We start from the raw sequence: 25,862 nt of genomic DNA on the forward strand, positions 1-25,862 counted from the left end.
AGGCTTTCCAGAGAAGCCAGGCAAGAACAGCTGGGGTCTTAGCCCCCAAACTGGGAAGGCTGGTGGGAGAATATTTTGGCCTTCATTGAAATGTTTCTGCATCCTCTCTGAGGAGGGTGCTCTCCATGTGAAAGCATTTCCCATCAGCCCAGAAAGTCCAGCTCAGCGAGCCTTGGCAAGTCTGAGAACACACGGGGTGGGGTGGCCCTTTCCCATGTGTGGAGAACCCAGAGCTCTGGGCCACGGGAGGAGGAAGAGGATGATCAGCACCACAAGCTCACCTGTGTACAAGGTTCTACGGGATGCAGAGGGGAAAATAAGGCACCCTGTTACTCCTACACACTTTCCCTTTCAGCCCCAAGCCTCCGTTAGGCACAGCATGGTGGCACTGGGCAGTGACTTTGTATTTTTGAAGCTGCTTCCCTCTCTAGCCTGGACTCTTCAGGGCAGAACGGTGTTTTAATAAATGTTTTAGCAGTCTCCAGTACAACACCTGGCACAGGGCAAATGTTTGAAAATGTTTGGAGGAATCTCACTTGGTTTTCCCAAGAGTCGGGCAGAGGAAGGATTATTACTCCCATTTTATAGATGAAGAAACTAAGGCACACAGGTTGAATAATTTGCCTGAACTCCTGGAGCAATTGGGGGCCAAATTGGAGCCAGAGCTGGGTCTGCTCCCCAGTCATGGCCTTTTTTTTTTTTTAATTAAAATTTTTTTTTAAAATTTTTGACAGGCAGAGTGGACAGTGAGAAAGAGAGACAGAGAGAAAGGTCTTCCTTTTGCCGTTGGTTCACCCTCCAATGGCCTCCGCGGTAGGTGTGCTGCGGCCGGCGCACCACGCTGATCCGATGGCAGGAGCCAGGTGCTTCTCCTGGTCTCCCATGGGGTGCAGGGCCCAAGCACTTGGGCCATCCTCCACTGCACTCCTTGGCTACAGCAGAGAGCTGGCCTGGAAGAGGGGCAACCGGGACAGAATCTGGCGCCCCGACCGGGACTAGAACCCAGTGTGCCGGCGCCGCAGGGGGAGGATTAGCCTGTTGAGCCGCGGCGCCGGCCATGGCCCATCTTGCTGACTGCAGGCGTTAGATTCAGATTCTCAGATTTTGGGGGGGCAGCAGGCGTGACTGGGTCTCAGCCTGAAGACCAGGCCTTACCTTTTTGGCATCTTTGTGCATATACTTGGCTGTCTGCTTGGCCAGCTCTGTTTTCCCTGTTAAGAAAGAAGGGAGAGGAGCTGGGTCAGGGGCAGATGACACTCTTGGAGGGCTGATATGCAGCATGGCGGAAAGAATATATTTTATGAATGGGAATCCTGAGACCCAGGGAGGGCTGGTGACTCTGCTGAAGTCACTGAGGGAATGTCCGGTGAAGCCGGGGCCAGAATCACATTCTGAGTTGCAATTGACTTTTCTGTGGCAGGGATTATTAGGCAGAGTCTCTGCGGCAGCATCTTAGGTGTGGGAGGCTGAATCTCCCAAGCCAGAGCCAGTCTGTCCTGAGTCCCAGCACACACCTCTCCTCGCCTGGCAGCATCGCTCGCAGTGCCCACGGCCCTGCGGTTCGGTCGACCCTGGAACCACAGGACAAGCAGAGGAGGGAAGAGACCAAGAGCACCTCTCCCAGGCTTCTTTGTAACAAAGAATGACAACAGCTAAGTGGTGGCCCTAAGAGCCACTTGGTGTGAAGTCACTGTGTGGTACAAAAGTCAGTCCCCAGTACCATGGTCAGGTGTGGTAAGCCTTTAGGATCCCACATCACAGGGAAAGCTGGGCTGTGAAGATGCTGGGAGGGTAGAGCAGACAACTCAACCATGAAATTTCCCATCAGAACAAGGGCGGGTGGTGGTGGAGGTGAAGGGGGCGGTCTATGAGGGCACAGAGTAAGGGAGAGAGAATGACCCAGGCAGTCCGGCACAACTGGCCAGAGAAGCACCCAACCCATTTTACTGCAACCGGTTCTGTGCACCCGACACTGACCTGGTCATCAGGGCTTTCTCTAGCTTCTTAAAGCTGAGCTGCCCTGAATCCTGCTGGTATGCTGGGCAGCTGAGGCAGTTCTACTGCTCCCCAAGGGGAGCCTCTGGGGACACGGAGTGGCTGGACCAGAGCTAGCACACCCTAAAAGGCCTGCTCCTCCAGGTGAATTAGTCCTTACCCCCAGTTCCCAGAGGGAGGGCTTAAGTCCTGCTACTCAAAAACTGACAGATGATAAAAAACAGTTCTCTTTTTCGGTGGTGGCCCTGTAATTTGGAGGCAGTTGCTTCTGGAGCTGGGAGTTGAACTGGAGGCGAGTAGCATGACCCTGGACCATAGCAGCTGGGGCTGTCAGGCCTAGACTAGGCATACCCGCAGCCCTCCCTCCCCAGTGCCTGTTCTGCTCCCAATTACCTATTCCAGATGATCCCAAGAAGAGGAAGACCAGAGGGTGTTCTTCGTCGTACCAGCCATTCTCCTTCCTCCGGATTGCTATGGCCAAACACAGATGATGGGGGGACAGGGCGGGAGGCAGATAAATCAATGACACAAAAGGCAGGATAATTATCACTAAGTATACAATATGTTTTACTGCTCTGCGCCCACTCAAAGTCCTCACTACCATTAGTGCTGCCTAATCTGATTAGCTGGCAAGGCCCCTAGAGACACCTAATCAGGTTAGCATGGATTTGGAAGGCTGCCCAGAGCAGATTTCGGATAAAGTTTTCCAGGATGAGCACTCAGTGTTGCCAGGGAAACTGAAAGGCGGGTGGATGGGGGAATGGAGGTGAGGGGGGGTGGGGGACTGATGAAGGAGAAATTGTGAGGAACTTGAGCTCTCTGGTTACCCTTCTACTCCCCAGCAGTGGGAGTGTGGGCCTGCCTTCGACGCGAACGCAAGAGGCAGACCCTTGGGGGGATATGGGGTGTGAGCTCTGAACTCTTCCTCATTTGGGGGAAGCCGAGGTCTGTCTGCTGTTTGGATCAGGAAGAGGAAACACAGGCTGATGCATTTTCTAGAAGCCAATTAAAGGTGATGTGGAGCTCAGGGCATGGAGGGGGTAAGCCACTTGGTTAGCACATTGCTAATCACAACTTCTAATGTGGAGGGGGTAGGCAGGGAGTGGACAGGTGTGTACTAGGTTCTCTGGGGGTTCAACTCTTCTAGAGCAAGATCTGACCTCTTTAGGAAGGATATAATCAAGCACTAAGTATCCAAAGTGAGAAACTACTGTTCAACTCTGGAGCAGGAGAATCAGGCCCAGAAGTATCACCCAAGTATAAGAGCAGGAAGTAGAGCGAGGCAGACCATAAAAGGAAGAAGAATTTCTTGAACACGTTGTATGCTGGGCAGACATGGGACACTGACAGTACGTTTGCTCAAGACCCACACAGACAACTTGAGGAAAGTATTCTCAACTCCGTTATACCGACTAAGAAACTGAGGAACGGACAGAGGCTTGTACAAGTCACGCAACCAGCAGGAGGTAGGGTTGCTTCTCTCTTGCAATCAGTCTTCTTAAAAATCACTTGTGGCTTCTTAGGAAAGTGAGTACCAATTTGGGTTGCATTAATGGAAATACAGCAGTCAGGAGCAGGAGGGGACAGACCCTGTAAGGTCAAGGTTAGCAGACAGAAAAGCACAGCATGTCTGCTCTGGTCCTAGAGGATCGGGGGAGATTAGCAAAGGGATAGTTAGTGGACAAGCCTGGGAGCCTTGTCAATGGAGAGCTGACAGTTGGGGATGCACCTGCCAATGTGTAAATGCTAAGTTGTGTCACAGGGTTTCAAAGAGGAAGCTGCAGAGGTAGGGAAGGACTCTCAGGAAGAGGCTACGGGAGGCTGGGTAGGACTAGGCAAGACAAGGTGGCTGGCATGGGTGGTGCGGCAAGGATCACTGTATGAAGGTCTGCATTACCTGTCCTAGGAGCTCAGCATCATGCCTGTGGTCTTGCTCACTTCTAATGTGCTACTTCCTCTCCAGTTCTGGCCTCAGCAGGATGGAAACCCTGCAACTTCATGGGCATTGGCTGAGCCACTTGTGCCTCTCAAGAAGTGCTCCCTGGAGATGCTGAAAGGGGCTTCGGAAAACACTCAGGCCCTCTTCTCTGACTAGGACCTGTATCTTCCCCAAACTAACTGGCCTGGCTTCTATGGAAGAGTTGGCTATGAGGGGAACCCACAGACCTCCTGGGTACTTGAGTGCTGGGGCTGAAGGGGGGAAGTACAAGCCTGGCTGAGGGCAGTTCTTGGTGTCCATGAACAGAACCAGGGAGCTGACAGTCAGAGTGGGGTTTCAGGCAACAGAGGTATTCAAATGGCAAAGGTCAGACTTTCCTGAGTTCCAGGTGTGGACAAGTCTGTCTGTGTGCTGGAGTGGCGAGAGATGGATCATCTGAAAGGAGCCACACTCTCCCAAAAGTTGCCTCAATTGGGCATCTGGCTTTGGAAGAAGCCAAGCATGACCTGGGTTCAGGCTCCTTGGGCATCTGGGGAGAGAGAAGTACCCAGGCACTGCTCAGAGGTGGCCTGGTGGGGACGGGGCTTCCCAGGGTATCAGGGACCTGAGGCTCCCATCCCAGCCCACTCAGAGCCGCACATGCTGGGCTGTGCAGTACAAAACATCATGGAGAATGTGGAACTACATTCTGCCTGGGGCCATCTCCCTCTTCTTTTCTAATAATGCACCTGGGAGAGAGCTCTTTATAATGCTGGGCAGACTCCACTGCACAGCTGTCCCTGGTCAATTCTGCCAGACCCAGGGCACAAGTCTGGGGTGGGCTTGATCTGGGCCTCCCATGAAACCGGAGAAACGCCAACCATTAAACAATTACAACTCTGGATATTGCTAATAATATCTGAAGAGAAAAACGGCCAAGCAGATGGAGTCCGACAGAATGAAAAATGGAAGTAGCCAGGAAAGACTGGGGGACTGGGGAAGGCGAGCCCCCGTGTGTGTGGCTGGCAGGGGCCTGAGGACCAAGGCTGGGAGCCTGGAGGATTCTGCCCAGGGAGGCTGGGGCAGAGACCTGGATGGGCCCGTGTGGAACGTCCAGAGTCAGGGCTCACTGTGGACCAGCAAAAGCACAGCTTACTCGGCTAGCACTTCTCAGTCTGTGAGGCACCTCTGCCTCGTCGTGGTCACATGAGGTGAGCAGGACAGGGAACTCGATTCCATTGTACAGAGGAAGAACTATGTACAAAGAAGCTAGGCAACCTGCTCAAGGAGATGCTGGGCACTGAGTACAGCTGGAGCTCAGGGAAAGGAGCCAGCCACTGTACCTGCTCGTACCCTGGCCTGCCCAGGAAAATGTTTCCTCTGTAGCCTTCCAGTCTGGCTCACTCAGCCATTCAATACGTGGGCCTCAGGAGCCCTGTCCCTGACTGGCAGTGTCAGGGTTTTGTGCACGGGCAGCATGGCCCTTCCTTGACTGGTCCCCTTGTCTACAAGCTCCAGCCAGGCCCCTCTGCCTCCTCACATGCTGTGCAGGACCTGCCTTGCTGGTGTTCTGTCCCTCACAAGAGTCCTCTCCTGTCCCTGCCTGTCACTACTGGACTACAGAACTCTGATGAACTCCGCCATGCCACACCCACTCCATCAACTCTGGGTACGTGTTCATCGACTGAGTGGGACAGTGGAGAGGGGAGGAGTTACAGGATCTAGCTGGGAATCCTGCCTCTGTCACTTACTAGTTGACTGACTTTAAGTAAAACACTCATTCCTTTAGAGCCTCAGTTTTTTCATCTATAAAATGGGAAGCTTACAAAAGTTATGAAACCTTTTTGGAAGTTGCAAGGGTGGAATAATCGAACTCCAAATGATGGCAGCCAGAGTGGCAGCAGTCACTGGCTAGGCTATGTCACAGATCCTGGTGATCCCGAGAAGCTGGTTCCATCTCAGAGTTGCCCAGGAGACTGAGGCTCAGAGAGGTGCAGTGAAAAGGGTTTCAACCTGTCAAGGCTCACACATCAAGGGGGCAGAGGGACACCTGCGGGGAGCCCAACAAAGATTTAAGAACTGCTGACCAAAGGAATGATTTCCTGATCTCTATAGAACCTCAGGAAGGAAGAACAGGTATTTCAACTCCCATTTTACACCAGACAAGAGGAGGCTGGCCTCAAGCGTCTCTTGGCACTCCAGGTGGTAACTGAACCCCTTTCCAGGGAGCTTCAGGCATCTGTTCATCAAACAAGCTGTGTGCCAGGTGCAGGGTGCTCAAAGCTCGTGCTGCTGGGAAATCTCGGGGTTCAAAGTGGATAGGTGCACTGAGAAGTCTGGGAAGAGTTATCTGCACCCAGTTGATGCCTATACCTGAGGATGAGGGGAGACTGTTGGGCAGGTGGAGGTACAATAGGACACTCAGTGTGTGCAAAACCAGGGACAGCTGAGAGATGTCTCCCCACCCCAAACTTTGCCTATGCGCAGCTCAAGGTTCTGGGGGGTCTCAGTGGGCTGAGACCAAAGCTGGGAACAGTCTTGTTTCAGGCTGTGGCACCTCCTTGAAGGAGCAGGCCTTCAACGGCACTCCCACAGCTAAGCATCGTCAAAGCGCCTATCAGCAATGTCAAAATGAGTTCAGACTTCATCGTTTTGGGTTCACCAACCTTCCAGGCACCCATGTGCTCAACCCTGGGGGACAGAGCTGATGAGGGTATTTCCTGGCCTTGGAGGGAGGAGGATCTACAAACATGGTTGGTACCATGAGGTAGGCGCAGTGCAGAAGTGATCACAGGAAGCCCAGAGAAAGGCCCTGAATCCCAGGGGAGCACCTGGGAGAGCAGGCGGCCAAGGCACATGCCAGCGGAATGCGAGCCGTGTTGCAAGCTCATCACTGCCACTCCACAGCTCAGGGCTGACCTGCGTGCGCCTCTCCGATCAGACACCTGGCCTCAGAGGGCGCCCAGAGAGGTGCACAGCTCGAGAAGCTTATGTTTTGTGAGGGGTTGCTGAGGGAAGTGAAAAGAGAGATGAGAAGCCCTGCTGTGACCCGGGCTGCAGCTGGGGACAGGAGAGCGGCCAAGGTAGTAGGGCTTCCCCGAGGAGGTGCAGGGGCTTCACAGGGCCCACTGTGACCAGGTGCAGTGGCTGCTGGACACCGGGCCTGGGGGCCACAGGGAGCTCCAGCAGGCTGTCAGGTGTGTGGGAATGACCTGTGTGGGGAATGGCTGCTCTGTCGGAGACCAGGGAGTACAGCTATGGGGACGATTTCACTACAGTCGCATTCCCATCATGCTTGTGAGCTGCTGGCAGGCAGGTGCTACAGCTCTTTCTCTCTCCTCAGAGCACATCACAGAGACGGGCGAGGGGCCATCCCAAATCAATTAATTCGACAAACTGCATTAAGCACCTAATCCGGGCCAGGAATTGGGGTGGAAAAAAAAAACCCAAACAAATGATTAAGTCTTGGTACCTGTCCCCAAGGAGTTCACAGTCAACTGCTCCTGAACTAAGCAAGACGAGGCCAAGTGAGAAACCAGCCAGTGTGGAGATGGGCCAGGAGAGAAAGACCTGCCAGCTGTGAGGGCGGCGGCGGCGAGCGCAGGGAGGAGACTGCCACTGCATGTGCGGGAGGCAGGGCAGGCTGCTGCGAGGACAGAGCTGGGCAGCGGCCGCAGTGCCAGGTTAGGGCAGCGAGGCCACGCAGCGGGTGTAGGCAGGACAGGCACGGTTAGATTCGTGCTTTTTAAAGATCACTCCTAGTGGGGGTGAGAACTGATTTCAGGGGAAGGAAAGGAGGTGGAAGGGCCAGCAAGAAGGTCACTGCTGTGGTTCAGACAAGAGATACTGATGTCCTGAGCTGGGGTAGTGGCACTGGGAGCGGAGGGGAGAGGCCAGGTTTGAGAACCAGTTGAATGACAGAACTTGACACCTGATGCTAGTAGGGGCTAAGGGCAAAGGGAGGGATCAAAGAAATGTCTACGCTTTTAATTCGGAGACACTGACTGGTGGCCAAGAACACAGGAGGTAGCCTAGTTCCCCATGTGCTCAAGAGAGACAGCTGGCTCTTCTCCAGGGAGGATGGAGGTGGCCTGCCCGATAGGTAGGCATTCTGTCTTCCCCGTGACCAGTGGTGGATTCTGGAAGGAGAGCCTTACTTTCAGCACCCAGGCTCTAGTGTGTGGTGTGTGGGCTGGCTCTGCTTGGGCTCTGATGACCCTAGCAGACCAAGAGGCCGTGGGGCCTGGGCTGTGGGGCTGGTGCTTTATCTCCTCCATTTGTAAGGCGGTAACTGAGCGCCGGCCTTGCTAGAGGCCCTGCAGCTGGGGATCACACTGATAAATTCACTGTATTACTTTGCACAAATCAATATCCCAGCACTTACCAGGGGTTGATGTGACCGAAATTGGTTTCAGCCAATTCGTGAGGGTAATAAATGGCCATTTATCAAATCAATTCATTCTGCGGCACTTCTCTGGCTGCCCATCCTCATGGCACCCATGGGGTGCCAGGCTCCTTCCAACCAGTCCTAGCACACGTCTGACACTAACTTAACGGACCTGTGGAGGCCTGCCCAGCCTCTAGTCCCGTACCACTCTCCTGTGTCTGCTTCAGTTCTGAGATCTTGAGATCCCAGGTGTTGCCCGCCTACCACAAATGCTGACCCAGGGAGTACCTCAGGCCTGGGTCCAGAGCCATGGGTAGCTGACCCAGGGACTGACTGATTCTGAACGCCAAGAGTACCCCAGCTGCAGTGCTGCTCAGTGCATGGTCGCTGCCCTACAAGTGGAAGCACTCCATAATCCAGGCTCCAAGGGCCCTTCTGTCTTCTCCAGGGTCACTGGCGCCACAGCGAAGTACAAGGCACAGGGCCTTCCTCGACAGCTCTCAGGTGGCAGAAGGGAGCACTGAGGGCACGCTCTGACAGCTCAGGGAGGTGGGCAGGGAAACACCTGCTCTGGGCCAACAGCGAGGGGAGAGAACAGGGGACGCCTCAGAGGTCAGCCCGGGGCCAGCGGCAGGGTGAGCTGGGGCTGGGAGTAAGGAACAGTCCTAGGTTCAAGGCGAGAGCTGTGGGCTTGACCTCACAGACGCTGTGAGGACAGGGACTTGCTGTCTGGCACACACAGGAAGAGCACGTGCTTTTAGATTTAGTCAGTCTAGGACTTAGTGCTTCACTGCATATGCGAGGAAACTCGTGCTCAAAGCAGCCGAGGGAGAAGGGCAGTGGCAGAGCTGACAAGCAGCAGGTCTGTTGTGAGCCCAAGCTGGCCTCACGTGTCCTATCTCAGTGCCCCCTGCAGAGCCTGCTTCTGGTGTGCATCCCATCAAGGGACAGACTTGAGAGCTGGTGAGAAGCGAGAGGTCTGAGGGCAGCCAGCAGCCTGCCAGGAAGGGACAGCACCATGATGGCGGCCAAGGCCCTGGCCCGAGAGCACACGAGGCTCCAGCCAGAGATGCTTTCTCAGACCTGCACCCAGGTGCTCTGTCCTGTGGGCTTCTCCTTTCCTCCTCAAACCCTGAGAGCGCCCTGTCTCCCTTCCCTCCACCTCAGACACAGCTGTGGCAAAGGAGTGTGGGTGGCTGTTCACACCCACACCACACAGGTCAGCCTGCCGTGGTCTGCATCTGAGCATTGCGGCCCTGCGTATTCAAAGCAGCTTTCCTGGCTCCTGTGTGTGCCGAGGCAGACTGTAGCTTGCTGGGAGGCAGCTCTGGCCTGTGGACTTCTTTTATCTGCTGTCGGGGTCAGGCCCCTGATGAGGGCTCGCAATCCCTCTATGTGGATGATGGAGATCAGGCTGGGCCTGGTGTGTTGAGGGGTGGACACTAGCATTTCTCTAATGGGTGTTCCAGGGCCCAGAATGTCCCAGGGGAACAGCCATACTCTCAGCCCCATGGTTCCTTGTCTCAGTGAGAAGGACCTGGTGTGTCCCCATGGCTGCTGGGCTGAACCAGACATCTTGGGGCGGTGGTTTTTAAACCTCAGCTGGGTGTTAGAGTTGTTGGAAAGGGCTGCTAGAACACAGATCCTGGAGTTTGTGATTCCACAGCTGCTGGGGAAGGCCCGAGCTCTGACCTCTCACCAGTGCCCAGAGGACACTAATGCGGCTGGTCCAGAGACCACGCCTGAAGAAACAGGGCCTTGGGAGAGACCTGTCTCAGCCTGGCCTGGGGCTCCTCCTTCCTCACCCAGCAGTGTGAAAACACCCCAGGGAGGCATCAGCAGAAGTGGAGAGCAGAGGTGCAGCCACTGACATTAGCAGAGCCCCAGCAGATTAGGGCTACATGAAAGGGCAGCCTGGCTCCTGGGGGTCAAAGAACGGAATTAGGTTTCAAGGGTAGAGAAGTACCCAGAGTGGCCCAAGGGTTCTGCTTCAAACTGGGCCTGCTGCTGACAAACGACACTGAAGTGATGGAGAGGCCTGGCCTGGCAGACAGCTGCCTTACTAGTGATGGACAACTCGCACCTTCCCCACCCCCAATCCCCACTGCAGCCGCAGTTCTCTCAGCAGGGGCAGTGACTAGACAAAGGTCAGTTAAGTTCTAAGCAGCCTTGAGCAAATTACATAAGTGTCACGTGCCAGCGTCTTCATCCGTAAAGCAGGGATTTGATGGGCCCACCCTCATAAGGTGGCCGTCAGGATTAAACGACCCAGGGTATGCGGAGCTTACCCCAATGCCTGGCGCACAGGCAGAACTCCATGAATGTGAACATCACCAAGCGCACCTCTCTTCCAGGCCGTGACAGCGGGTGGACAGCTCACGGCAGCAGAGCAGCTGCTGGCCGGCCCCTACTGGCACTGCCTGGCGCCCATGTACTCACCGGCACCCACAGTGGCGATGGCACTCTCCTGGCCAATGATGTGCTCCCTCAGTCGCTGCTCCAGGGGGAAGCGGCGCCGCTCCTCAGCCTCACGCTTTCGCTGCTTCTCCTGGTACTGTGGGCAGAGAAGGCAAATGGCTCAGGGGTGCCAGGCCCAGTGAGATCCCAGTTCCCTTCTATCCTGCAACTCTAGGCAGAAACAGATTTGGGGCTCAAGGGTCCTGCTGCACAGCTCTGGCTCCCTGGCCCACTGCGGCTGGTCCAGCCCTTGGTCACGCTGTGAGGAAGGAGCGCCAGGCCTTACCCCTGGGGAGCACCCAGTGAGGAGGCGGCGAGGCAGGGCTTGCACACAAATACCACCCAGGCAGAACCAGCCTTTTCCCTTCGGTTTCAGAGCTCATCTCCAGGACGGTGCCTTTCACTAGAAACACAACTACCTGCAACAAGCTTGCTGTGCGTCTGTCCTCCGTCACTGAGGAGCTCCCTGAGGGCAGGCCATATCTTTTCCTCCTTGCTGCTCCCAGCACATGCCCTGGCACAGTGGGGTCATCTGGTGAATGTTTGCAACACTGAATTCAGAGACAGTTCAGAGGGAGGTACACGGGCACAGAAGAGAAAAGCACTGCAGGTGGAGCTCTGGGACTGGGGCTTCCTGGGATACAGGGCCTGAAGACTCTGGAGGCCTGGGCAGGGAGCTGCGGATGATCTGGAGAAGAGGTAGGGAGGGGAAAGGCAGGGGTCTGATGGTCAAGCATTTATGGAGGTCAGGAGCTGGGGTGGGCATGACAAAGGAAGCAGACTGTGGACTGGCAAGGAAAGACCACGTCTTTGGGAGGCTCCTTTCCCCCAGGCCTCTGTAACACTGACATCTTTCTAGAAAGAGAGGCGTCAAGTAAGGCCCTGTCACAAAAGTTGCAGCTGCAGATTGCTCTTGTGGGCAGAGTGGATGAAAAATACCTGCTGCTTGGGCAGTGTTTTCCTGTTATGGTAGTGACCTTGACAGAAGTTAAAAAAAATAAATAGCAAACAATCCAATTTTGGCTGTTGCTATCAGTCTGTAACTGAAAGCTCCCATCAGTCCCAGGGTTTCATATGGAGCAATAAGTCGGCGCCAATCCCAGTGGAGCGACGCTTGCCGGCTGGAATCCACAGTGCCACTGTGTAGCTCCCTCAGGCGCCACATACATCACCTGGCTCTGCCGACTCCAGCCATATATCTGCCTCTTCCTCCTCCCTGCCCACCAAGCCCCACTCAGCACTCGGGTCCACTGGGCCACAGGGCTATCTGATGGTGAGACGAGCACACACTGGCTGGGGCAGTGCCAGCCTGCAGGTGGGCAGGCCAAGCAAGGAACCTGAAGGGGAAGCTGGCTTGCAAGGACTTGTTGAGTTGGTTTCTGTCCTCCTCTCAGTGAGGGGTCTCAGAGTATTCTGACCTCTGGGCCTTTGCTCACACTGTACTCCACACTAGTCTTCTCTAGGGGCTGGCGTTGTGGCCTAATGGGTTGATCCGCTGCCTGCAATGCTGGCATCCCATATGGGTGCAGGTTCGAGTCCTGGCTGCTCCACTTCTGATCCAGCTCCCTGTTAATGGCCTGGGAAAGCAGGGGAAGATGGCCCAAAGTGCTTGGGCCCCTGCACCCAGGTGGGAGACCCGGAAGAAGCTCCTGGCTTTGGCCTAGCCCAGTCCTGGCCATTGCAGTCATTTGGGGAGTGAACCAACAGATGGAAGATCTCTATTTCTCTCCCTTCCTCTAACTCTGCTTTTCAAATATAAAATTAATCTTTTAAAAAAGTCTTCTCTATACACACCAATCTCTCAGTGCCATGTTACTCGCCCTTTAAATGTGGCACTGTCTATGGAGCCTGTGGGAGGGCTCTGTGCTGGGCCCAGCCCCTGGACCTCTGGAGTGCCTAACTTCTTGATTGTCTCTCTTTACTCAACCGTGGGTATTAGTTACAAAGACCATGTTTCCTCCATCTCTGTGGCTCTGGCACCTAGCACAGGGCCGGGCTCCAGGGTAGTCAGTACATGCTGCTAACCGAAGGAAGGGACCTACCGTTTGTGGAATGGCAGCTGTGTGCCAGGCACTCTACTCAGCACTGGATGCACAGCGTCTCGTTTAATTCCCAGTCACTCCCCTTCTGAAGTCTGTCTCCCCTTTTGGGTCTTGGTAAGGCAGGCTGAGCAGCAGAGAGAAGTTTTGCTTCAGACAGATGTGTGTTCAGCCCTTACCTTCCCTACTCACCAGCCAGCAACCTGTGGTCAGTCCACAGGGACAGCACTCATACCTAACTTGAAGGCTCCTGTGGGACGCTGGCGAGGATGAAATGAGATAATGCCATCGAGTGTGCAGCAGACTCCGGCCACGGCAAGTGCACACATGTGTAACAGGTGGTCCCATGTGACTCCAAGGACTAACACAATGCTTTGCCCTTACTGAGCCTTTGCCATGTCACCCTCCTTCTGAAGTACATTTTGGTAACAGCTCACCTAACCCAGTGAGTTTTGGGCACTGGAACCCTTCTAATTAATCATGGGCAGAACTCCATAGATAAAAGGAAAAGTTGCTCTGGGCTCAAGCAGAAGTCAGGAGCCAGGTCCACAGGATGCCTCCTCTGCCCCAGAGTGGCCCTTGAGGCTCCCTGCTCCAGGGAGCAGAGGTCTGCAGGGGACAGTTTCAACACCAACTGGGCTCTGGAGATGACTCACATCTGTCAGTTTTCCTTACATGGAGGAGAATTCCACCTCTAGGTACTTCTCACTCACTGGGCCATTGGGTCCCACAGAACCTGCTCTCTCCTTTTGCCACAGGGACGGCTGAACATGACTTTTCTTCCCACTTTATGGATTAGGGTACAACTATCAGGGGCTCCCCATGTCTCTCCAGGCAAACATTTCCGTCTCCTGCAGTGTTCTTCAGTGTCATCATTTTAGGTTACATGAGATTCCTGTTACTTTCTTGGGCAAGAGGCAGGGCCCTTGACTTTTACTGGGGATGAGTAGGATGGCTGGGGTAGGGTGGTTGGTTCCTTAGAAGCTTCTAGGTGGTGGTCTTAAGAATGGCTCAAATTATGGCCTAAATTTCTGAGCACATCTGATTTTCCCCAACCTGAAGTCCCAAATATCTGCAATAATTCAGAAAATCCTCTGAAAATGGATTAGACTCTTGATAGAAACATACAGCACACTGGATTGAACCAGGTTCAAAGTTACTGCTTCATGTTCTTTACCCAATGCTGAGTACAGCATCTGTACTAAGATATGTGTTGACTGAATGAAAGATTTTTAAAAGCCTGAGCCATGAGCCATACCTTGCAAAGCCTAGCCAGTACAGGAAACCAGAGAAGGAAAATTCATGGTTTGTATACATTCCACTTGAGGAAAGGAGAAAAAATGATGAGGGAAAGAGTTTGATAAGGGCTCCATAAATGTAGGCTCCTACTGTCCTGGCTCTTTGAGAAGATGGGGATGAAGGATACAGGACTGAGCTCAAGGCTCTGCCTTGATGGGGTTCTGCTGAGGAAGATAGGGCAGTCACCCAGCCTGCAGTAGCAGAGGGGCTGGCCTGAGAAAGGCACCACGAAGGAGCCACCCAGAAGAGCAGGAGCCGGGGAATGGTCATCTTAATAAAAGCCACATGCAATTAACTTCAGAAACCCTCACCTGGAGCTGGCAGCAACCAGCTTCCCATGTTGCATCTTGGCTGGATAATCACAGACACTGGTTTCCATCAGTCTTGATTTAATATGGCACCCCTCCTGGCTGTGAGTGCATTTACAGGAAAGGGCCGGGAGGCCGAGGCGAAGCCCAGCTGGGCTCACTCTGCTCAGAGGAGGGTGTCTGGGCTGACTGGCTCTTCAGTGAAGGCTACCAGGAGAAGGGATGTGGCAGGCATTCTGATTCTGACTGTTGGGCATCCCTCAGGGCACAGGTCTGAGGACGAACCCAGCACTGAGTTCACTGTGAGAGTAGCTGAAGGTGGTGGGTAGGCAAAATAAGACACTGGGCGGGGACCAGTGTTATGGCACAGTGGGTTAAGCTGCCACTTGCAATGCCAGCATGGCACATAGGCGCTGGTTTGAGTCTCGGCTGTTCCACTTCCAATCCAGCTCCCTGCTGATGCACCTGGGAAAGCAGCAGAGGACGGCCAAAGTCCCTGGGCCCCTGCACCCATGTGGGAGACCCAGATAGGGCTCCTGGCTTCGGCCTGACCCAGCCCTGGCTGTTGCAGCCACATCGGAAGTGAATCCGTGGATGGAAGACTTCTCTGACTCTCCCTCTAACTCTGCCTTTCAATAAATAAAATAATCTTAAAAAAAAAAAAAAAAAAAAAAAGACCCTGGGTGGGAACAGGATAGGCAGGTATGGAAGGGGAAGAGCAGCAATGCCAGGCTGCAGTTTGCCTCATGTGGGGCTGCTGCTCCCAGACACAGATGCAGATACACACCCTACTCCTGACTGCCTGATTCAGATCCTAATCCATGTCAGTCAGAGCTTCACCACGACCTAAAACGGTGACAGAACTGGGTAGTGAGGTCCACAAAGGGGACCAGGGGTTAATGATGAAGATGGGGGGTGGGGGAGTGAGAGGGAAACCCAGGGAAGGAGCACTAGTGATACAGCAGCCCTGTCCAATAAAGAAGTCTGGGGGATGCAGAGAAGATGGGAACATGAGGATGGGGGATGAGACAGGCACCCACACAGATGCATCCCTGGAGAGGAAGGCTGGGCAAAAGCAGGTGTCAGCACCATCAGACTTGGGAACTATGAGCTCAGTGTCCCTGATCCAGTTCTCCTCCCCTTCAGTCAAAGCCCTCTTTGTGGCTACAGCCATATTTTAAATATGGGAATCTGACCATGTCACTCCTGGCAAAGAGCGGGATTGACCCAGAGATAAAACTGGTGAAAGAGGGTTAAGAGGGGTAAGGAGTGTCTAAAGTGAGAAAATAAGTTAGTATTGTTCTCTGTGCATTGCAGTGCTTGGGGGTCCCTGACGCTAATCTACCCCATAACTGGCGATGGGAACTTGGATCACTCGGTCACAAGTGTCTGCCAGTTTCCTCCACTATCACCTCCCGCCTTGTGGTTAAGTAAGTATCTCACGGGAACAGACTCTGACACTCCTCAGGCTTCCACTCACTAGCTTTCATATCCATTGCTGGGTCTTGTCTGATCTGCAATCGGCTGCTTTCATCCTCATGGCCCATGAAGCTGATGGTATCCGTGCTGCACGCAGATTAATTTCAAGCAGAGTAACAGACAGAACACGAACCCCTGTGGTGGGACTCCAGAGCCTTCGCTTCACGTGTGGAAGTCAGACCTCTGCCCTACCTTCAGGGTGTTCAGAGTCCACTCATGGAGATGGTGTCCCTGTTTCTACCTATGGCTACCTAGTGAACTTATTGAAAATAAACACCAGAGGGTGTTCTTGCCAGGAATACACAATCTGAGTTGAATCACAAGGAAATGTTAGGTAAATCCAAACTGAGGGATATTCCACTACCAGGCTGTGCTTGATAAAATGTCAAGGTCATAACGACGTGGAAAGATTGAGGAGTTGTTCTAGATTAAAGGAGGCTAAAGAGACATGACAACTGGATGCAACTTGGGATCTGGAATCTTCCTTTCTTATAAAGAGAATTACTGGGGCAACTGATGAAATCTGAGTAACATCTTAGTTAACATCAATACTAACGTGGGGCCACTACCTGCAGTGCTGGCATCCCACATGGGCGCAAGTTCAAGCCCTGGCTGCTCCACTTCTGACCCAGCTCTCTGCTGTGGCCTGGGAAAGCAGTAGAAGATGGCCCAAGTCCTTGGGCCCCTATACCTGGGTGGGAGACCTGGAGGAAGCTCCTGGCTTTGGATAGACGCAGCTCCAGCTGTTGAGGTCAATTGGGGAGTGAACCAGCGGATGGAAGACCTCTCTCTCTGTCTCTCCTTCTCTCTCTGCATAACTCTTTCAAATAAATAAATCTTTAAAAAAAATACTAATGCTAATACTAATAAATCTTTAAAAAAATACAGATTTTGATGACTGTACTGAAGTTCTCTAAGAAAATGTTCTTTTTTTGGGGAAGGAGTTTACAAAAATTTAGGAATAAAGGAGCATAAAATGTGTTTCATTTACTCTCAAATGACTCAGGAAAACTGTATCTATAAGTATTATTTACATCTATAAAAATAATAAATGTGACAAATGTTAACAGTTGGGAATCCTGGTGAAGGGCTTACCAGAATCCACCGAATTATTTCTGAACTTATATAAAAATAAATATAAAAATATCAGGACAATGCTTCCCTTTGGGGGATGGGTAGTGGCTGAAGTGCTGGTAATTTTTTTTTTTTAAAGGTTTTATTTATTTATTTTAGAGGCAGAGATACAAACAAGAGAGGGAGAGAGAGAGAAAGCAGTCTTCCATCCGCTGGTTCACTTCCCAAATGGCCAAAACAGCTGGAGCTAGGCCAATCTGAAGCCAGGAGTCAGGAGCCAGAAGCCAGGATCTTCTCCCAGGTCGCCCAAGTGGGTGCAGGAGCCCAAGCATGTGGGCCATCTTCCACTACTTTCCCAGGCCATAATCAGAGAGCTGGGACACAAGCCAGTGCCTATACAGGATGCCAGTGCCACAGGTGGAGGCTTAGCCTACTGTGCTACAGTGCCGGTTCCGTGGTCCCTTTCTTGATCATGTGTGTTTAGCTTGTGAAAACACGATGCGCTGTGTATTTCTGATTTTCTGATATGCACGTCTTATACACATATACTTCAATAAAAAGTTTCTAGAGGTTACAAAAAATTTTTAAAAAGTGAAAGCTTGCCCCTGTTTTGCTTGGCACAGTGTGCGGCTCATGTGAGCCACCGGGCAGAGCGCAGGTCCCCTACAAGATGAGAAGTGCAGTGGCGAACAGGCTGAATGAGGCGGGGAGGAAGAACATAACCTTCCTCCTCTCCTGGAGGGCTGGGCTCAGCTCTGATGGGAGCACCCAGGCGCACAGCCTGGAATGCGGGCCCAGAGGAGCGTCACATCCCCAGCTACCCCTGCAGCAAATGAAAAATTATAGAGATAGGAAATATGCTTGTGATCCTGTCACTGGGATATGCAAATAAAATATATAGGATAGGCCTATCCGCCTAATATTCCTGCCAATTCATTCTCTGGGTGTGATTAAAACGAGCAATAAATTCCTCGTGAGTCTCGGTGGAATGAGGATCTGGGAGAGGAGACGCAGGCTGGCACGAGTGCGTCCCCCTCAGCTGAATATTCATCACGGGATAGCGCCCCATATTTTTGTTTTATCTGCCATCATGTGCACAGAGATATATTTCTAGCTCTCCTTCGTCTCTCAGTCAGGACATGAAAGCAGTCTAAGCGTTAGGCATTAAACTCCCCATCTATTCAAAGCCCTCGTGTGGGATCACAGGCTGCCTCCTCTCGGGGCGGGTCCCTCCTAAGCCACGAGTCCGCCTGCAAGTATCAAAGCTAAGAGTGTCTGCCTCACCCCCAGCCAGATGGGAGCCAAGGGAACCCGCAGTGAGGACAAAAGCATGCCGGCCATCAAAGGTGACAGAGGTTCTTCAGGTTAGTGATGGCAAATGAACTGCAGTAATTACTCTTGTGGACTTTAGAGTGAGAAAACCACCAACAAAACTAAGTGGAAGAATGCAGATTCCAAATACACAATAGGATCATAACTCAAACATCTTCCGGGCCAAGTGGAAACAGCAGTGTTTGACAAGGATGGACATCATATGGCAGGGGATGAGGGGCCTGTGGCTGGAGAGTCCTCACCCCCAAGGCACTAAATTCACATTTTTGAGAAACTCTGGGATGGGAAAATAAAATGTGGATATCAGTTTGAAACCACTGGTATATATAGTAGGCTATCAAGGAGTTTTCAAAAACAAAAAAAACACAAAAACCAAAAAGAAGGCCATCAGGGCCTGGTGCTGTGGCAGGTTAAGCTACTGCTTCCTGGCATCCCATATCAGAGTGCTGGTTTGAGTCCTGCCTGCTCTGCTTCCAATCTAACTCCCTACTAATGCATCTGGGAAGGCAGCAGATGGCTCAAGTAGATGACACGGCTGGAGTTCCCTGCTTCTGGCTTCAGCATGGTCCAGACCTGGCTGTTAATGCTATTTGAGGAGTCAATCAGTAGCTGGAAGATCTCTTTCTCCCTCCATCTCTCCCTTTCTTCCTTTCAAATAAATAAATAGAATCTTTTTTAAAGGCCACTTATAAAATACACACAGATATGGTCTAGAAAAGGCTAATACAGTATCATAAAAGGAAAGATGACTCAAATCCTAATGGTCACTTATAATGTCTGATTATCTATAAGCTCTTGGCCTTTTTTCTTTTAAGATTTATTTTATCTATTTGAAAGGCAGAGTTACACACAGAGGGAGAGATAGAGAGATCTTCCATCTGCTGGTTCACTCCCCAAATGGCTGCAACAACCAAGGCTGGGCCAGGCTGAAGCCAGGAGTTCAACTGAGTCTCCCACATGGGTGCAGGGGCCCCAGGACTTGAGCCCTCCTCCACTGCTTCCCCAGGTGCATCAGCAGTGAGTTGTATCGGAAGTGGAACTGCTGGGACTCGAACTGGTGCCTGTATGGGATGCCAGCATCACAGGTGGTGGCTTCATCCATTACATCACAAGGCCAGCCACTCTGAATTCTTTCTTTTTATTTATTTATTTATTTATTTATTTTTTTGACAGGCAGAGTGGATTCTTATAGTGTCAGTTTTCCCATCTATGAAAGAGGGACAGTAAGAGCTATTCACAGATCTGTCACAGGATTAGAAAAAGTATGTATTAGAGCAGCTCGTACCTAGATGCACTTGATAAATGGTACCTATTATTGTAAATAATTAAAATATCAATAGTGGTTATGCTTAGGCAGTAGGGCTGGAATGCTTCTGAGATTCAGCTCAGCTGTCATCTCTTCCAGGAAGCCTTCCTTGATAAGTCATACCACTGATGACACAGTGCAGTCACAGCTTCCTTGCTTGTCTCCCTAAGAGACTGTGAGCACCTGGAATGTTTTACTCACCTGTCTTCTTCTAGTCTAGCCCAGGGCCTGGTAAGTAGATGTCATTCATAAACATGGCCTGCATTATTTCCCTTCATTTTTTTCTTTTCTCTATTTCCAAATATTCTACAGTAAGATATATGACTTTAAGACTTACAAATTTCCTATAACGAGCACAATCTGACTACAGAGTAATAGCTGGGCGATGCTGGGCACATGGAAGGGGAGGATAGGAACAGAGCGTGAGGACGCCATGTCTAGACAGGGCTGGATGAGGCCTCAGGGGGAACCTCGGAACCCTCTGGGCCTGAGCTGTTGTGTTACTGATGCAGCACTTCAACCCAGAGCACCAGCTGCTTACTTAGCGGCAGAAGGAGACAGAACCAGGTCTAAAACTGTGCTCTTCCCACAAAAGTCTGCCTCAGAATTTTGAAGAGGCAGCGTGTGCAGCTCGGAGGAAGAATATTCGGTCAAGTGGCTGCTGAACAGCCAAGACAAAGAGGATGCTGCTGACGCCCAGGAAGAGCTGACGCACAGCTCAGTGGCCACCGGCACATCAGGACTGAAGGATCAAGGGCAGAGTCACACCAGATAAAGTGGTCTTCAGCCGAGAGGCCACGGAAACCCTGCACTGGCTCCATGTGGTCTCCTCGTCTCCAAAGGCAGCCCTTCCACTATGGCTCAGCTGTAGCAGGGAGCTCTGGCTTGCAGCTTCCAGTCAGTAAGCCTGGCTCTCAGAGTTCTGCCACCGAATGAATCTTGTCCCCTCCCACCCAGAGTTGTTACTGTGCCTAAGAGCTCAGCCTCTCCTCTCCAGCTCAGATGCCCCTACTTCCTTCAGCTTTTTCTCATGGCATGTTTTCTTTGCCACCCTGCTGCCCTCCTCTGCAGACTCTGAGAGCTCCATGTCTACTTAGAGGTGGGGTCTACAACTGCTCTCTGTGCTCCATAAACGTCTGACTGGCATAGGGGTTTGCAACTACCATGTGCTTCTTTTGGTCACTGGCTTTGTAATGATGTAGTCAACATCAAGCCACTTGCCTTGGACTGCCACATTCGGTAGGTCCCTCAGTAACCCTAACCCCTCCACTTGGCACCGGCACTAAGAGCACTGCTCTCCTGCTTGACATGGCCAAACTAGCACCTGCCCTATGTCACACCACCTGACAAAACATAAAAGGACTCCAGGCCAACTCCAGTACTTGTCCCTCAGGGGACACTGATTGGTTTGAAAGAGGAGACGATGGGAGTGGAATCTCTTGGGTTATGTGAAATGGTGCATGTCTTTTTAAGGCCTGTGGGGAAGCTGAACTGATTCCCAGGGAGGCTCCTGAACAAAGAAGGGAAGCACTTGTCCTCTGGAATTCAGCAGCTTTTTATGGTTCCAAAGGCCCCTTGGGATGGGCTGTAAAAAGCCAGCAATCCTCCCTCGCGCCTGCCATTCTCTGGAGAAGCCACTGCAAGACAGCTGCCGAGCATACCAGGGATGTAAACTCTATAGGTTGATGCTGATGACTGAGCATTTCTAGTGTTCTCCTTCTAGACACTTGGATACTTTTCTTGGCTCCCTTGTGGTCGGGTGGGATCATGGGATTGATTCCGGCCAATGAGTTTTGAGTGGCAGTATAAAGGGTCCTACTGCCAGGTTGAGTATTTAACTGTAAGTATTCAAAATACATTTTGCCCTTTGGCAAGCAACTGGCAACATTCCAGTGGGTGGCTGCCCTGCCAGCCAGGATCCCTGAGTGCCTGGGATGAGCAGAGCCTGCCTTCCACCCCCAATCACAGGGGACATGTGAAACAACACAAAAATAAATCTTGTTTTAAAGCATTGAACTTTTGGGTCTCTGCAACAGCATAATCTAACTTATCCTGATACACAATCACAAACTGAACAGTACCCCAGAACCCAATTAGTCCAATATTTTCATCTCAGACAAAAACTGAGCTTCAAAAAGGAGAAGTGCTAGCTCAAGGTCAGGCAGGCAGTGAATGGTAGAGCTGGAATCAGAACCTAAATCACCTCTGTCTCAGTCCAGTGAGTCAAGTGATCTGACTCAAGACAGAGGATATCTGCCACTAGGTGGGACCTGCCACACTGAATCATCTCCATGCACTTCAGCCAATCTGCAGACAAGGAGCTGTGCGAGGCTGGAAAGAGAACAAGCCTGGGAGCCAGAAATGAGGCTTTTCAGGCCTAGTCCTGCCACTAAACCTACTGCATGACCTTGTGATCAAGCCTGCGAGTTTCAGTTTTGATGTGAACTCACTCTGGGACCAAAGGCAAGCCACATCACAGCCCAGGGCTCCAGCTTCCCTAGAGGAAGATCAATCAGCTGGTTTAGGTTTCGGAGATTTAAAACATGTGCCCGTGGGGCTGGCATTATGGCACAGTGGGTTAAGCCATCACCTGCAAGGCCAGCATCTCATAGGGGAGCTGGTTTGAGTCCCAGTTGTTCTTTTTTTTTTTTTTTTTTTTTTTTGACAGGCAGAATGGACAGTGAGAGAGACAGACAGAGAGAAAGGTCTTCCCTTGCTGTTGGTTCACCCCCCAATGGCCACTGCGGTCGGTGCGCTATGGCCGGTGCACTGCGCTGATCCGAAGCCAGGAGCCAGGTACCTCTCCTGGTCTCCCATGCGGGTGCAGGGCCCAAGCACTTGAGCCATCCTCCACTGCACTCCAGGGCCATAGCAGAGAGCTAGACAGGAAGAGGAGCAACCAGGACAGAATCCGGCGCCCTGACTGGGACTAGAACCTGGTGTGCCGGCGCCGCAGGCGGAGGGTTAGCCTATTGAGCTACGGCAGCACCAGCCTTGTTCTATCTCCTACTTCCCAGCCCCAATGAAATGCACCTGTGGGTAATGGCCCAAGTATCTGGGCCTCTGCCACTCATGTGGGAGACTTGGACAGAGTTCCAGGCTCCTGGCTTCAGCCTGGTCCAGCTCCAGTTGTTGTGGCCATTGAAGGCATGAACCAGAGGATAGATCTGACCATCCCTCAGCCTTTCAAATAAATAAATAAAGCTTCAAAAACAAAAGAAAATAAAACAAAACTCGTGCCCACTGTAGAGTCCCTTCAGAGAATGACCCTTATCTATGGGCAGTGCTCTGGGCCACTGTCCCTTCTACCAGGACAGACCAGCTTCTTGATGAATTTGTCATACTTAGCTAAGTCTTCTCACCACTGAATTTGATGATTTCTAAGGTTCCTGCCAGCCAACAGATTTGTGATTCTAGTTCTTGGACTCTGTCCAGCAGTTCCTGAGTTATAGTTCTGCAGCTAGGAGGAGCAGAAGACTCAGTCATGTTTTCAGGGAGCTCAAAATTGAGGAGACTGAAAGACGGAGGTGTCTGGGGCTCAGATTCTGCACCAGGCTCTCTGGACTGTGTGTGCAGGGATGATGGCCAAGGACTGCTTGATGAGTTTGTAGACAACAGGCCTGGGGGGTAGGATCTTGCTGAGCTCAAGATTCTGTCTGCAGAGTCCCCGTCCTCTGCAAGGAACTGGGAGACCCAGTGCCACAAATACTGATTTTGAAGGTTAATCTTCAGAAGCCAGAAGTAGCCCAGGACTCTTCCTAGTCATGATAGGGGCAACTTCCTGTTCTTGATGAGAATGGGAGCTGGATTTCCATTTAAGCATACAATAACGATCTGAGGAGAAGCGGCCTCTGATGTGGTGCCTGACATAATTTAGTGAGCATGAGATTAAATGATGCATGGAGTGCCCATAGGCTGCCTCCCCTCTCTGACACTCACCTTGGTCTCAGCCGTCTTTAGAAGCTTCATCACCTCCCCTTCCCGGGCATAATCCAAAGCTGTATGTCCCATTTCATTCCTCAGCAGAGGGTTGGCTCCTGCAGGAGAAACAGCCAGAGGCTTTGTGAATGAACAGTGGTTCCAAACCCTTCACTCAGACGTGGCTCGGGGAACCGATTTCAGCATGGGAAAGCCCAAGGAGACCTTAGAAATTGTAGAATATGGGAAAAACACATCTAACTCCGGGAGAAGAGGTCAGGGTGTTGGGGCTCTGACATGTGCATGCAAACCCTACCCACACAGAAAGAGAAGTATACTCAGGAAGTAACCAAGGGTTAAATCTCAGTTCCTGGGTCCAGTATTGTGGCATAACGGATTAAGCTGCCACCCGCAATGCCAGCATCACATAAGGGCATGCACCGGTTCGAGTTCTGGCTGCCCCACTTCTGATCCAGGTCCCTGCTAATGCAATTGGAACAGCAGTGGAAGATGACCCAAGTCCTTGGGCCTTCACATCCATATAAGACCTGGATGAAGCTCCTGGCTCCTGATACTGACCTGGCCCAGCCTCAGCTATTGTGGCCATTTGGGGAATGAATCAGTGGAGGGAAGATCTCTCTATGTATCTCTCTCTCTCCCTGTAACTCTGCTTTTCAAATAAGTAAAATCTTAAAACAAAACAAAACAAAAACAAGTACCACCACCACCAACAAAAAAAAAACTCAGTCCTTACCACAAAGATATAATGGGCTAGCTGGGGCCCATTCAACACAGGACCCAGCTGGCTTAGGGCAGGTTGCACTGTTTGTGGATGCACAGTGAAAATCAATGTTTCTCAGTCTGCAAAAACATTTGTATTACGATATAAAACATAAAACTATTCCTACTGAAACGCTCCTTCTTAAAGGACTCCGTAAACATTTACTCTGCATTTATGTGTGGCTATCTCTCCAGGCTGCAGAGGAAAAGGCTAAACTACACAGGTGTGGGAGGAGGAGAGGAAGCAGTAGAGAATGATGTACAACCTAGACAAAGGAAACTTTTATTATAAGAGAGAAAATTAACACTTATACATGATACTATTTTCTATCAGTTTAGTACAAAATACTGATATCTATTATTTTATTAAGATAAAATTCACATACCATAAAACCTTTTAAAGTACACAACTCATTGGTTGTGCACACACTCACAAGCTGTGTAACTGTCTGATTTCATCTATTAGTAGACACTCTGCATTTCCCTCGGCCTGACAACCACTACTTTACTGTCTCTTTGGATTTGCCCCTCCTGGGTACTCCTCGTGAATGGAAACCTACGTGGGGTGGTCCTTTGTTTCTGGCTTCTCTTGCTTAGCCTGTTTTCAAGGTCCATCCACACGGAGGCATGGGTATTCTACAAGCAGATGGACATGTGGACCACATCCCCTTTTGGCTGTAATGTGCAGTGCTGCTGTGACTGCCTGTATACAAGTCTTTGTGTGGATGGACACCCCCATGTTTCCTGGGTAGATGTCTAGGAATGTGAACACGTTAGTACACTTTCTATCCATTTCATCACACAAAGCCTCACTACCACCCTGAGGGGCGGGAATGAAAATTCCCAAGCTAGAGACGTGGAAGCTGAGCTCTGAGAAGTGAAATACCCAGCCCAAGGCCACAACACCAGCTTTATCTGTTTGGACCAGGAGTCAAACCCATTCTCAGGCTTACCTAACTTCAGTACTCCACACCACACCCTGGCTGGGAGTCTCTCAGTGGCCTCTCACCAGCTAAGGGACCGAGTGCAGCCTCCCTAGGAGGGAAGGTGTCTGCTCTCGTTCATCCTTTCTTTTGGTTCTCCGGGCACTTACTGGGCACTGTAGGGCTCTGTGTGCAGGATGATGGGAGACTGGCACAGGCAACGAACAGTTTTCTTCTTTATATTTCTTGGCTCTATGGCAACAGATACCTTGGCTGCTCTCTATTTGGCTTCTATAAACCACTTCCCAGGTATTCTTCCCCATCTTGTGACCATCCCTTTTACAGGTTCTTCTTGCTGCCCTAAGATTAGGAGCCACTTAGTGTTCAAGTCTCACAGGATTCCAAGTCTCCAGGAGGCAAAGGGAATGAGAGGTGAGCACACAAGTGTGACGGAGGCTGAGTGTGATCAGAGTGCAGCAGACAGCACAGTGGGGGCTCAGGAAGGAACGATGCGCTCAGGGGCTTGTTTGCCTGGTGTGGCCTTCTAGCCTGATCCTGCCCTTTTCAGGTACTTGGGACTGAGGGGGCTCTGCTAGGGTGGAGGGGCCAGCGGCAGACAGCATCCCGCCCTTCCCCACAAAGCTCCT

The 25,862-nt window shown here is 51.6% G+C and overlaps 1 protein-coding gene across 1 annotated transcript in view; it reads right to left on the bottom strand.

Moving 5' to 3' along the window:
• The window catches only part of CLPB (ClpB family mitochondrial disaggregase), a 140,126-nt gene that overhangs the window by 8,708 nt on the left and 105,556 nt on the right, over positions 1 to 25,862 (bottom strand). Inside the window, exons 6-9 of the mRNA XM_062196661.1 lie at positions 23,534 to 23,631; positions 10,740 to 10,854; positions 2,389 to 2,466; positions 1,156 to 1,211 (exon numbers count right to left, since the gene is read on the bottom strand). Coding sequence (XP_062052645.1) covers positions 1,156 to 1,211; positions 2,389 to 2,466; positions 10,740 to 10,854; positions 23,534 to 23,631 — 347 coding nt within the window. The remainder of the gene's footprint in view (positions 1 to 1,155; positions 1,212 to 2,388; positions 2,467 to 10,739; positions 10,855 to 23,533; positions 23,632 to 25,862) is intronic.

Source organism: Lepus europaeus, chromosome 7 (genome assembly GCF_033115175.1).
Source record: "Lepus europaeus isolate LE1 chromosome 7, mLepTim1.pri, whole genome shotgun sequence".
Classification (NCBI taxonomy): Eukaryota; Metazoa; Chordata; class Mammalia; order Lagomorpha; family Leporidae; genus Lepus; species Lepus europaeus.